Source organism: Ranitomeya imitator, unplaced genomic scaffold (genome assembly GCF_032444005.1).
Source record: "Ranitomeya imitator isolate aRanImi1 unplaced genomic scaffold, aRanImi1.pri SCAFFOLD_321, whole genome shotgun sequence".
NCBI classification, from domain to species: domain Eukaryota; kingdom Metazoa; phylum Chordata; class Amphibia; order Anura; family Dendrobatidae; genus Ranitomeya; species Ranitomeya imitator.
The window spans coordinates 77,872-91,577 of NW_027194723.1; the positions used below are offsets into that span (position 1 = coordinate 77,872).

Below are 13,706 nucleotides of genomic sequence, written 5' to 3' on the forward strand. Positions count from 1 at the left end.
ATAAGCAGCCATTACATGTCTCACACTGGTAACGCCTCCTCTGGAGGCAGATTCTCTGGGAGATCTACTTCCAACCCATAGATCTTAACAGCTCACTTACATATAAGAAAAATGTGGATTTCTCTGGCATAAGACATTGGATCGCAGATATTACGGTATTATTTATTTCAGCTTCCTATGACCTGCATGCCCATATAGATGCCTTAGGAGGGTTTATCCTACTGATACAATCCCTTTAAGGAGGGTATCCAAATTTCTGATGTGCACTTCTTAACATCCATCAGTGGATGATCGGTGGGAGATTTATCCCCTTAAACATTCCCCGCCATCTAACTATAAGCAGAATGAATTGTCGGCAAAAATCCCTGCAGCTCCTGCATTGTATGTGCAGCTCCATACATATAGATGTACTCGTACCTGGTGCTGGCTGTGATTGGCTGAGCTGCACTACAAGTCACAGCCATGTGTCTGAAGGTCTGCTTATTGGTGAGGGTCCCAAGGTTCAGAACCCTATTGATTATTGATGAAAAGATAGAACATTAAGGGGTTATTCTCAGCTTCCTGTATGGATGTTGTCAGATGGTAGTAGTTGTAATAACAAGCACTTTTGCAATTTACTACTTATTAAAATTTGCAGCCATTTGTGAGATATTACCAACTTTCTTTCCTATCATTCATAGCGGATTGCCTAGGACACCGACCACCTCTGCTGTGTGTCCTGCGAGCACTGCGCAGTAGCTGGTTGGATTAGGAGGTAACAGTGTCCGATGTACAGGGATACTGGCGAGTTTCAAAACGCTATTTAAAAAGTGAATTGTAAAAGAGCTGGTGAGCACTGAGCACGCTCTGAGTTCTAGCAGCGGTGGTCGGTTTCTAAGGCAACGAGCTGTATACAAAAGAAAAGTGTTAATATCTGAAGAACGGCTGAACATTTTAATAAACAGTAAATAGTTAAATTGTCTGTATTTACAAGTACTGTCCGACAATACCCATATATGATGACTTAAATGTCCCAGGTAACCCTAATAACCACTATATCCTTGTTTAAGGAGGACGTTTGTTCACAGGTTGTATGTGGTATTGCAGCCACTTCAAAGGAGCCAAGCTGCATTGCCAAAAACAACTAGTGGACACGTGTGGTGCAGTTTTTGGGGAAAAAAAACTATTTTTCCCAACCTGGTCAACTATTTATCTACCCGTTCCTACCTGCTGACATTTCCTATCCTTCGCCTACACAATCTATAGGGCACTTACATACGGGCGATGACTACTTAATATTTATTGTCCTAGGAATAAAAATCTAAGATCGACCATGAACCTGCTTCTCCTGCGAGGCGCGGACCCCAATATATGCAGCATTCCTATGTTGGCACTTTTCTTTGCTGTTAAAGCTGCGGATGTCAGTGCTGTGCGGCTCCTGCTCGAATGTGGAGCCAGGACTGATGTCCGCGTGAAGACACAGGTAACGCCATCACGCTGATTCTCCATAGCTGTAAGCTCCGGGGTCTCCATGTAACCTCTGCCCCATTAATAGTACTGCAGCCACCCGTGTGCCCTGTATGGGGGGATTTATTAGTGTTCAGCCTTGCTGCTCGTTAGACGAGAATCTAAAATCCACATCAGTTGTGATTCCAATAACAATGTAACAACGCTCATCTCGTCTTTTCCCCTGTGATCCGGCGGTAATGCCCATCACGACCAGCGTGTGACCGCTGCAGTCACTCAGTGGTTTCAGTGGTCAAGTCCTGTATCACTGAGTAGGCGATGGGCACCATGATGCCAGTAATATGGCATGTGAGCTCCACGGCCTCCATGTTGCGCCCAATTGTAATCATAGACTAGGAGGATCGCAAGACCTTCTGTACTCACTCGATTTTTTTTTTTCAGAGACTGATTACGGTATGTCTTTACTACAGGATTTGCAAAAGATTTGTAATTGGAAAGTGTATGGAATCTTTTTTATTTTGATTTGATCATATCTGATAATGGGGCAGCTTGTCAGAACTGACCTGCCATTGCCTTACAATAACCATACACATAGATAACTAATGGCCAAACGCATGTTCAGCCGACAACTATGTCCCCCGACTTCACCATACACAATAGCGAACTCCTCTATATCTCCTTCTCCCAGACTCCTCTGTCCCTCTCCTCCAGAGTCCTATGTCCCCCTCCTCCCGAGTCCTCTGTCTCCCTCTTTCAGAGTTCTCTGTCCCTCTCCTCCAGAGTTCTCTGTCCTCCTCCTCCAGAGTCCTCTGTCCTCCTCCAGAGTCCTCTGTCCTCCTCCTCCAGAGTCCTCTGTCCTCCTCCTCCAGAGTTCTCTGTCCCCTCCTCCAGAGTCCTCTGTCTCTCTCTTTCAGATTTATCTGTCCCTCTCCTCCAGAGTTCTCTGTCCTCCTCCTCCAGAGTCCTCTGTCCTCCTCCAGAGTCCTCTGTCCTCCTCCTCCAGAGTCCTCTGTCCTCCTCCTCCAGAGTTCTCTGTCCCCTCCTCCAGAGTCCTCTGTCTCTCTCTTTCAGATTTATCTGTCCCTCTCCTCCAGAGTTCTCTGTCCCCTCCTTCAGAGTCCTTTGTCCCAGTCCTCTAGAGTCCTCTGTCCTCCTCCTCTAGAGTCCTCTGTCCTCCTCCTCCAGAGTCCTCTGTCCTCCTCCTCCAGAGTCCTCTGTCCCCCTCCTCCAGAGTCCTCTGTCCCCCTCCTCCAGAGTCCTCTGTCCCCCTCCTCCAGAGTCCTCTGTCCCCCTCCTCCAGAGTCCTCTGTCCCCCTCCTCCAGAGTCCTCTGTCCCCCTCCTCCAGAGTCCTCTGTCCCCCTCCTCCAGAGTCCTCTGTCCCCAATCTCCAAAGTCCTCTGTCATACTCAGCCATCCTCTTCCTCCAGACTCAGCCATCCTTTTCCTCCAACTCTGCTGTCCTCTTCCTCCAGACTCTGCCGTCCTCTTCCTCCAGACTCTGCCATCCTCTTTCTCCAGACTCTGCCGTCCTCTTTCTCCAGACTCTGCCAACCTCTTTCTCCAGACTCTGCCAACCTCTTTCTCCAGACTCTGCCATCCTCTTTCTCCAGACTCTGCCATCCTCTTTCTCCCGACTCTGCCGTCCTCTTCCTCCAGAATCCGCCGTCCTTTTCCTCCAGACTCCGCCGTCCTTTTCCTCCACACTCTGCCGTCCTCTTCTGTCCTCCTTCTTCAGACTCTTCTGTTCTCCACCTTTAGAGACTTCTGTAATCATGTTCCAGACTCCTCTGTCCTTTCCTTTATTCTCCTCCTCCAGACAACTCTGTCCTCTCCTTTGTTCTCCACCTCCAGACTCCTTTGTCCTTTTCTTTGTTCTCCTCCTCCATACTCCTCTGTCCTTTGCTTTGTTCTCCTCCTCTGTCCTCTTCTTTGTTCTCCTCCTCCAGACTCCTCTGTCCTTTCCTTTATTCTTCTCCTCCAGACTCCTCTGTCCTCTCATTTGTTCTTCTCCTCCAGACTCCTCTGTCCTTTCCTTTGTTCTCCTCCTCCAGACTCCTCTGTCCTTTTCTTTGTTCTCCTCCTCCAGACTCCTCTGTCCTCTTCTTTGTTCTCCTCCTCCAGACTCCTCTGTCCTTTCCTTTATTCTCCTCCTCCAGCCTCCTCTGTCCTCTCCTTTGTTCTCCTCCTCCAGCCTCCTCTGTCCTCTCCTTTGTTCTCCTCCTCAAGACTCCTCTGTCCTTTCTTTTGTTCTCCTCCTCCAGACTCCTTTGTCCTTTCCTTTGTTCTCCTCCTCCAGACTCCTCTGTCCTTTTCTTTGTTCTCCTCCTCCAGACTCCTCTGTCCTCTCCTTTGTTCTCCTCCTCCAGACTCCTCTGTCCTCTCCTTTGTTCTCCTCCTCCAGACTCCTCTGTCCTCTCCTTTGTTCTCCTCCTTCAGACTCCTCTGTCCTTTCCTTTGTTCTCCTCCTCCAGACTCCTCTGTCCTTTCCTTTGTTCTCCTCCTCCAGACTCCTCTGTCCTCTCCTTTGTTCTCCTCCTCCAGACTCCTCTGTCCTCTCCTTTGTTCTCCTCCTCCAGACTCATCTGTCCTCTCCTTTGTTCTCCTCCTCCAGACTCCTCTGTCCTTTGTTCTCCTCCTCCAGACTCCTCTGTCCTTTGTTCTCCTCCTCCAGACTCCTCTGTCCTTTCCTTTGTTCTCCTCCTCCAGACTCCTCTGTCCTCTCCTTTGTTCTCCTCCTCCAGACTCCTCTGTCCTTTTCTTTGTTCTCCTCCTCCAGACTCCTCTGTCCTTTTCTTTGTTCTCCTCCAGACTCCTCTGTCCTCTCCTTTGTTCTCCTCCTCCAGACTCCTCTGTCCTTTCCTTTGTTCTCCTCCTCCAGACTCCTCTGTCCTTTCCTTTGTTCTCCTCCTCCAGACTCCTCTGTCCTTTCCTTTGTTCTCCTCCTGCAGACTCCTCTGTCCTTTTCTTTATTCTCCTCCTCAAGACTCCTCTGTTCTTTTCTTTGTTCTCCTCCTCAAGACTCCTCTGTCCTTTTCTTTGTTCTCCTCCTCCAGACTCCTCTGTCCTTTCCTTTGTTCTCCTCCTCCAGACTCTTCTGTCCTTTTCTTTATTCTCCTCCTCAAGACTCCTCTGTTCTTTTCTTTGTTCTCCTCCTCCAGACTCCTCTGTTCTTTTCTTTGTTCTCCTCCTCCAGACTCCTCTGTCCTTTCCTTTGTTCTCCTCCTCCAGACTCCTCTGTTCTTTCCTTTGTTCTCCTCCTGCAGACTCCTCTGTCCTTTTCTTTATTCTCCTCCTCAAGACTCCTCTGTTCTTTTCTTTGTTCTCCTCCAGACTCCTCTGTCCTCTTCTTTGTTCTCCTCCAGACTCCTCTGTCCTTTCCTTTGTTCTCCTCCTCCAGACTCCTCTGTCCTTTCCTTTGTTCTCCTCCTCCAGACTCCTCTGTCCTCTCCTTTGTTCTCCTCCTCCAGACTCCTCTGTCCTCTCCTTTGTTCTCCTCCTCCAGACTCCTCTGTCCTCTTCTTTGTTCTCCTCCTCCAGACTCCTCAGTCCTCTCCTTTGTTCTCCTCCTCCAGACTCCTCTGTCCTCTCCTTTGTTCTCCTCCTCCAGACTCCTCTGTCCTCTTCTTTGTTCTCCTCCTCCAGACTCCTCTGTCCTCTTCTTTGTTCTCCTCCTCCAGACTCCTCTGTCCTCTTCTTTGTTCTCCTCCTCCAGACTCCTCTGTCCTTTGTTCTCCTCCTCCAGACTCCTCTGTCCTTTGTTCTCCTCCTCCAGACTCCTCTATCCTTTGTTCTCCTCCTCCAGACTCCTCTGTCCTTTGTTCTCCTCCTCCAGACTCCTCTGTCCTTTGTTCTCCTCCTCCAGACTCCTCTGTCCTTTGTTCTCCTCCTCCAGACTCCTCTATCCTTTGTTCTCCTCCTCCAGACTCCTCTGTCCTCTCCTTTGTTCAGTATTAGTCCCCCCGTTATTTCCTTTATTCAGAGCCCTACTTTTCCATTTTGCTCTGTTTCTCTCTCCCGTCTATATTCTGCCGTTCATTTCTTTGCTCATTTATTGACCTTTGTAAAACTGCCTTGTCCAAAGGCCCAACATGGTGATTAGTTCTTACCGTGTAACGTATGAGTTCCTGTCCCCAATGTAATATAGCCGGCTGCTGAATCCCACGGTTAGAAAATATGAAGCCGTGCGATGGGAATTATTGGGCTGTTCAGCATAATTACTGGTAAGGACAGATTGTCATCTCTGCTTTCCATACACTGTATAGACTTTGCTGCCTGCTCTCCATATTGTGATCAATGAGTTCTGCCGTTCATTAGTCACTGGACATAACTCGTCCCAGATAGATAAGTCTGACGGTGATGAATTCATTTATTAGATCACATGCTTTGCTTCTCCTGTCCCGGTGCTCCATCAATAATGGTGCGGCTCCTCGTTGCCTGATGAGTTTTACTGCAGATGTAATTTAGCTGAGGACATGTCTTGGGTGTGTTCTCCTCTGGTAGGAATGATGTGACTGTACATTTATTCCACAGCATGGCTCCCTCACCCCTCTACACATAGCAGCAGCTTTGCCAGTGGTTGAAGGTATCCGGATCACAGAGATTTTGCTGCATGCTGCCGCAGACCCGAATGCCAGCGCCGAGGATGAGGACTTCGTGTATGATCATGACAGGGTAGGGTTAGGAGCACTGTCTATCCTCACAGGGACATCTCATTAGTGTGAAGGAGATAAATATGGCAAGATGCGTCTGTCACATAAAGATGAAGCTCGTGCCTTGGAGATTTCTTGTGTTCATTCTTAGGAAATCTGTGGTGGCCACGGTTGGTCTCCATCAATGAACCCAGATTAGTGTCAGATAAACCCAGTGTTCGGCAGCAGATAAAGCTCCCAGATGACAGCATTGTCCACAGGTTGGAGCCCCAGGAAGACTTGATGCTTCTTTTTGGTGTCATTTCTTCTCAGTACTAATCACTATAGATTAAGACCTTTCTGGAGCTTGTCAATCTGTCACCTGTCTCTCCACCCTCTGGGTATACGGCGCTGCTAATTCTACAAAATACTGTAGACTATTATTACGCCTTGGGTTGTATCTTCTTGCAACATTTGCTTCATTATTTAGACAAAAGTTCCTTTCTTGTTTCTTGAGAATAAAACATATCTTAAGTGTTTGGGGCCCATTCATTATTGCATTTGCATCTTTTTTCGTCTAGTTTTTGGTGTTTTTCATATGCGCCTTATTCTTCTAATTTGTGCCTTTTTCGATGCTTGTCATCTTAGGTGGGGCACGGGGTTTCCAGACATTTTCATCAATTGCGACTTTTTCAAAAGTAAATATCTTTGTGCATTTCCCCCTGAAGTTTTTTTTATATGCATCTGGAGTATTTGCACAAGTTTTGCAACATTTTCATGGAACAAAAAAAAAGGTTAAGGGCGAAAATAAAGAGTATTTGAATTTGTGATAAATTCATGAACCACATTCAGTCGCCATTTTGAAGAATTTGGTGTAAAAATTGTCAACAAATGCTACAAGACAAAAATTGAAAAGTCTGGAAGAGGCGGTGGAGTTTTCGGCCACAGTTACCTTATATTTCTCTATGAATTGACTTGAGACTTTTTCCAAGTTTCTATGAATAGATTTTGTTGATTAATATGTAGACGGCTTTAGGGTGTACACCATTCCAAAATTGTCCACCATTTTATCTGATTTTACAAAATGTGATAAAGAGAATTGTGTCAATCCACTCCCCATCCGCAGGAAACAAGTTCTTACACAGTTATGTCAACAGAAAAATTATAAAAGTATGGTTTTGGACAGAGAAAAACGCAAAATGAAAGATTGCTTGGTCCTTAAAGGATTCATTATATCTCATGACGCGGTGGTGACATTGTGGTAGGGTGTGCAATCACTTTATGACTGGTGAGGTTCCAGCCTCTGAGACTGCCACTAATTCTGGGAATTTGGAGACCGCCACAGCACCCTGGCCCCTATTACCACACACAGCTCCTGGCTGCTCGGCTGTGCAGGGAAACATCAGTCAGGTTCATTTCTTTCATGAAACAACAAGGCAAATTCCCTGTATTGCTGAGCGGCTGGGGCTGCTGTTCAAGTGGAAAACGCTTTAAAGAGCCAATGCGGTGAATTAATGCTGCAGCCCCATAATTTTCAGGATCAAAGGTAGAACCTCCACCCATCATAAAGTGATAGCATACCCCAGCGATTTACCTTGGCTTAATATCTTCTGTGAACATAGTGGGAATTGAGTACTATGTGAAAGGTCCTGAAGAACTGCAGTGAAGCTTCTGTATCTCCATCAATGGAGGCATCAATTCGAGAAGACAAACATTCCACCTCTCTTAGCTAGATACAAAAACTTCCTTTACTCTTATAAATCAGTTGCCATGTAATCCAACGGTGGTCGCCCAGATAAAGTGATTGTCCTGCTGTCAACACAATGATTGGCTTTGGCCTTTAACGTTTGTAAACTTTTCCTGCAGGGGGAGATGAGCGGTGCTTTGCTTGGGTTTTCTATGAAAGGCGGCCTTGAGTCAGGCCTACCTCTGTATAGCTACTTTGACAAGAGTCCCTGCGTTTCAGAGGAGGGTGGACGTACACCCCTGCATGTGGCATGTGAACGTGAGGACAACTACAAGGTAAGCTTCTGGCAAACCTCATACAATGTTTGGTACCATTAATGGGGATGTCTCGTTTGGAGTTTGGCAACACCTGCCCCTTTTCTAGGCTGAACAACAGAGGTAATGTGCCTTTTTGCTTTTACAGTATGCCAGAGACACAATTTCCTTGCTTCTTGCCCACAAAGCCAAGATCAACCCCCTATGGAGTGGTCACTCTCCTCTCTCTTTGGCCATTGCCAGTGGAAATGACTTGGTGAGAGTTCTACAAAATGTTTCTTTACTTCTTCTGATTATTATGGTTTATTTGATGCCTGTGGCCTGTTGTTTTTGTTATGCTGGTTTTCCTGTTTTCTGTATACCAAAAAAACATAATCAATACATAATTTATTTCCTATTTTCCAGGCTGTGAAAGAACTGCTAGCTAATGGAGCAGACCCTAACCTGGCCCTCAGCAGAGGAGTAGGCAGTGCTCTATGTGCCGCTGTCAACATTGATTATGAGAAGAAAAGAACTTTAGCGGCAAGAATAGGTTTGGTAAGACTAAATATCCATCTCGGGGACGTCTTAAAGTGAGACTCCAAAGCAGTGCACTCTCTCTGTTCTGGACCCTCTCATCTTTCTGATCTTTAGTTTTACTCTTTATACTCTCCAATGTCTGTTAAAGGGTCTGTCTACTACTTGGACAGCCCCTTGTTTGGATGAGGCAACCACAGCTCTGACTTCTCTGATGGAGGGGACAGTGAAGCAGCCGCTGATTGGCCGCAGGGAGCCCCGAGAGAGCCAGTGCCGACACCGCTGGAACCGCACCAGCACCGGAGGTGAGTATAGCTGATATTATTTTATAAGGGGGAACGTAGTGATTGATAAGGGGTTGTTCCAATAGTCTTAGAAGAGGGAAGAGGGACCAATATTACTGAACAGGTCTCATAATGACAGCCTCATTAATGGATGTACTTTATTTCTTACTTTGGCTAGTTTATTTGTTTTATCATTACCTGCTGCCATTTTGATTCTTTCCTTTGTTGGGCAGTGGTAGCTGGAGCACAGCTGTGCATGGCTGCCAACTAGAACCCTTTTAGGCAAACCACCACATGTTCTTGTACTGGTTTTGCCCCTTGCTTCTGATTGGTTGCCTAAATTGGCATAAGATCCTAGGGGCGATAGAGATTGCTCATGATGTCATCCATGGCTTGTCTCCTGTGTGGAGGCCGTGTACTACCCTTTTATAGGGCCCTGACCTTCCTTTTCTTGGAGTCATCAGCTCTGCTTATTCCTTAAAAATTGGACCCTCTAACACCGTGATTGTGTTTTTTTTTCTACCTCAAGCAATTTGTCTCATCCCTTAGAGAGAATTTGGTAGTTTGCTAATACGTACAGTTTATCCACCATTATCACCTTGGTGCTACCTCCACAAGGAAGATACACTAAGTATTTGCAAACCGTCATTTTAATTTTATTAATCAATAGTACACTTAAAAATAAGAAACTTTGCAATATATCGGATCAGAGAAATCAGCTTCTTTCTCTTCCTGCGCTGATCATTCCTTCCAAAAATTTCCCTTCACAGGCAAAATCTGTATTGAATGAAGACAGATTACTACATTACTGAGATAGGGGATTTCATTACTAATGATAAGATTTTACGTAGGTGGGAGGAGGAGCTCTGTCTCTGGCTCCGCCTTTCCTTCCCCTCCCCCATACATAAAATCTTATGAGTTGTAACTGAGTTAAGAATTTTGAGAATGGAAGATCAGTTACGGAGGAGAAAGATAGAAATCAGAATTCTTTGATAATATATGTATTACAAAGTATTGTATCTTCAGGTATAGTATTGATTTATGAAATAAAAATTAAAACAACGGTTACTCTCTTAAAGTCATCTTTAAGCCCAAACAGAGTACAAACAAGCACATGGCCTCTTACGGGATATAGTCCCTATGAAGGTCTCACCTTTTGAGGTCTAATCGCTGCCTCCACTCTGCAGAATCTGAAGTGTAATCAGATATGCTAATGTGGGTGCTCAGTGCACCCTTGGTGTGGCCGACAGACTCAGTTCAACCTTCCAACCTCTGGTTTACCTCCATCACTGGTGATTGACAGCGCTGACTTACCTGAACGTTCCGTGCAGACAGTACTCACTCCAGCCAGGCCACCTCAATCAATCACCAGTGAGATTGCATGAAAAACCAAAGGGCAGAACGGTACACAGAGCCTCTTGGCCACACTGAGGGTGCAAGGAGTGCCCAAAATTAGCATATTTGATGAAGCTTCAGTTTTACCCTGCACAATCTTGTGCCAATCTTATACTATCAGTTTGGTTTGACAGACTTCATTTAAAAAATGTTTCACTGTTGTCTATCCTGAACTCTCTCTTCTGTGGGAGCCCAATTATGTTTTTGCTCAGCAGAAGCTTCTGACCTCCAAGCCTAACCTATTGGCATTGCATCATCTACTGAGGGCACGGAGCTTGGCATCACAATATTTTGAGATCATAAAACTCTTGAGTGTCTTCAGAAGTTCAGCTTCACGTTACCTTACTATAATGCAGAGAATGATCACTGGGATGAAGTTCTAGCTATTTGCCCATCTTTTGTCCACTTGAAGTCATCTGCCAAGCAGAGTTTACGTTCTTCAGCTTCTTCTGTCACTTACATGCCCAAGGCCAGAGATGCCTTCACAGACCTTCTTTCCTCCGGGTTATGCATCGTCACATGGGTTATTGTTGATCAGCGGTTATATATTTGTCTCGAAGACTGACAGAACTGAATAATTTAGAGAATTATTTTGCAGCATCTTCATATATGTTTGCGCTGGATATCATCTGAAAATAAGAAAACGTCTTTTCAGTGGTTTCTGAGGATTACTGCCTTTTTCTTTGAGGATTACTGGGTTGACTTATTTCTTATCTGTAAATTTTTCATGTTTCTTATAAATGGATTAGGTCTTTTCCACGAAAATATGTTTTGAAGTGTTTTTTCCCCCGCAATACGTAGCCGTGTACAACAAAGATGTATATTTGGTGGAGATCGGTTGACCTTGATGGACCTAGGTCTTTTTTCGAGATAGTGGATTTCCAACAAGCAGAACTCCCACTCATCCTTAGCATGTAGGGGACACGACATTGTGGCCCCATCTCAGCTTTAGGACGTTACGTTGCACAACAACATTGATGTCTTTATTCTCCAGATAAGCGGGGGACCAAGAGGTTGGACACTAACTACCTAGCAATATGTCATAAAATTGAATGGGAATACCCCCTTTATTCTCAGAAAAGGCCAAATAAGACCCAATTCCTCCCAGTCACGTAGAGTATCATTTTACAAGACTTTTGGCCAGATCATCATTACTTTTGCACCTTTTTCTAGTTTTGTGTCTTTTTTGTTTCGTTTTGCACCTGTTTTTGCTTTTACCATATTCATCTTTTCATTTCTGCTTCTTTAAAATCACCTTTTAACTGTTTTTTTAGTTTGTAATTGTGGGCCGGGTTTATTTCTTTCCAGACCTTATTTCTCCTGATTCATCATTTGCGACTTTCCTACGTTTTTTAAAAGTTTTGGTGCAATCGTATTCCAGTCGTTAAACCTCCATGACCCACAACGTAGGAGTGACTATATTTGCGCTGAATGTTTTTGCACATATTTTGATACATTTTAGAGGCACATGTGACCTTTTGTGCTACAGCAGGTTAAAAACAAAAATAAAGAGCATTTTTAATTTTACCCAAAGTTCCTGAACTTTGAAGAGTCTGGCGCTAAAAATGTCAACAGGACCAAAATACAAAACTGACTTTAAAAAAACGCAAGTGATGAATCGGGCCCTTAGACCGCTTAAACCTGTCACCTTGATTGAAATTGCTCTTATTTACTAATAGGAAGCCCATTCCTTTACAATATTGGATAGAAATTGTACTTCAACCAATCAGCATAAGAACACGCTCACAGTTCTTAACCTATAAGAATGCAGGAAAAACTTAACCCATGAGGATAAAGAAAAAATGGAAACTACAGATATGGTAATGTCTTCTTGGCATAAAAAAGACATACTAACAGATGCTTCAGTCTTGTATAGCGATACACCCCCGAGTCTCTTATCTGGTTCGAGTTAGAACACTCAAGGTCTTTATACCAATTATGAACCATAGCCTAGTTGAATAACAGGCTTGTGAAAAACAAGATAAAGTTACTTCATGGCAGCTGTAACCTTTTACCTAATTAAATAACAGAATTTATCTTTAACCAACAAGAAAATGGAGTCAAAGCACAAAATGGAGAATCTAGCACAAAATGGAGAATCTTTTTTAATATGTTCCTTCACAATATTAAGGGTTCCCAACGTATCGTTACCCTTGTATAAACCACTGGTGAGGCCACATCTAGAATATAGGATCCAATTTTGGGCTCCACATTTTAAAAAGAACATTCACAAGTTAGAGTTAGTTCAAAGTCGGGCAACGGTATTATTACAAGGGATGGAGGCCTCTCATATGAGGAGAGGTTGGAAAAGTTGGGCTTGTTTAGCTTAGAAAAAAGATGCCTCAGAGGACATCTCATTTATATGTATAAATATATGTGTGGTCAGTATGAAACACTGGCACATGACTTATTCCAACCAAAGACCATACTAAGGACCAGGAGGAACTCATTACGGGTGGAATAAAGGAGATTCTGTCAGCTAAATGGGAAAGGGTTCTTTACAGTTAGAGCAGTCAGACTGTGGAATGCCGACTACAAGATAGTAATGGCAGACAGTATAACAGCTTTTAAAAAAGGGCTGGATGATTTTCTCAATACACATAACATTGTGGGTTATAGTTAAATTAGTGATAAAGATGTATAATTGGTGGAGAAAGGTTGACCTTGATGGACCTAGGTCTTTTTTTCAACCTATGTAATGATGTCCTTCTAGATTTTCTATAGTGATAGATATAGCGTGCACTCTGTCAGAGAATTGGGGTGCAGGTGCAACGGACCGAATGGTCCCGTAAATAGCCAAATATAAATTTCACCGCACTCTCAAAGGGAATATAATGCCAAATTTTTAACAAATTTATTAAATGTGTTCAGGGAGCATAACAGAATATTTCAAAAAAGCGATAAGAGACGTTTCGGCTCCACCAGAGCCTTCATCATACTCGCTTGTTTGGAGAGTTTAGTGCGTATAGGGAGAATAGGGATAGGGATCCCAGTGATGCTATGTTTACGTAATGCCCTGGCGTATCTGCGCAATGTAGAGACAACTACTGAAATTTATATTTGGCTTCTAGATTTTCTAGTAGAAATCCTAAGATAGGTACTGTTAGTATTCTGTCCTGGCTGATGGACTGTCTGCACAAGGTACTGTTGTAATTTTGGTAACCGATACTATCCGGTTGCTTTGTTGATCTCTCACCCATATACAGTGGGGCAAAAAAGTATTTAGTCAGTCAGCAATAGTGCAAGTTCCACCACTTAAAAAGATGAGAGGCGTCTGTAATTTACATCATAGGTAGACCTCAACTATGGGAGAAAAACTGAGAAAAAAAAATCCAGAAAATCACATTGTCTCTTTTTTTATCATTTTTTTTGCATATTATGGTGGAAAATAAGTATTTGGTCAGAAACAAACAATCAAGATTTCTGGCTCTCACA

The 13,706-nt window shown here is 44.1% G+C and overlaps 1 protein-coding gene across 1 annotated transcript in view; it reads left to right on the forward strand.

The window, feature by feature from the left end:
* Positions 1–13,706, forward strand: part of LOC138656307 (ankyrin repeat and MYND domain-containing protein 1-like) — a 97,638-nt gene that overhangs the window by 56,334 nt on the left and 27,598 nt on the right. Inside the window, exons 8-12 of the mRNA XM_069743672.1 lie at positions 1,291–1,462; positions 5,978–6,118; positions 7,942–8,097; positions 8,225–8,332; positions 8,482–8,613. Of these exons, the coding sequence (XP_069599773.1) occupies positions 1,291–1,462; positions 5,978–6,118; positions 7,942–8,097; positions 8,225–8,332; positions 8,482–8,613 (709 nt within the window). The remainder of the gene's footprint in view (positions 1–1,290; positions 1,463–5,977; positions 6,119–7,941; positions 8,098–8,224; positions 8,333–8,481; positions 8,614–13,706) is intronic.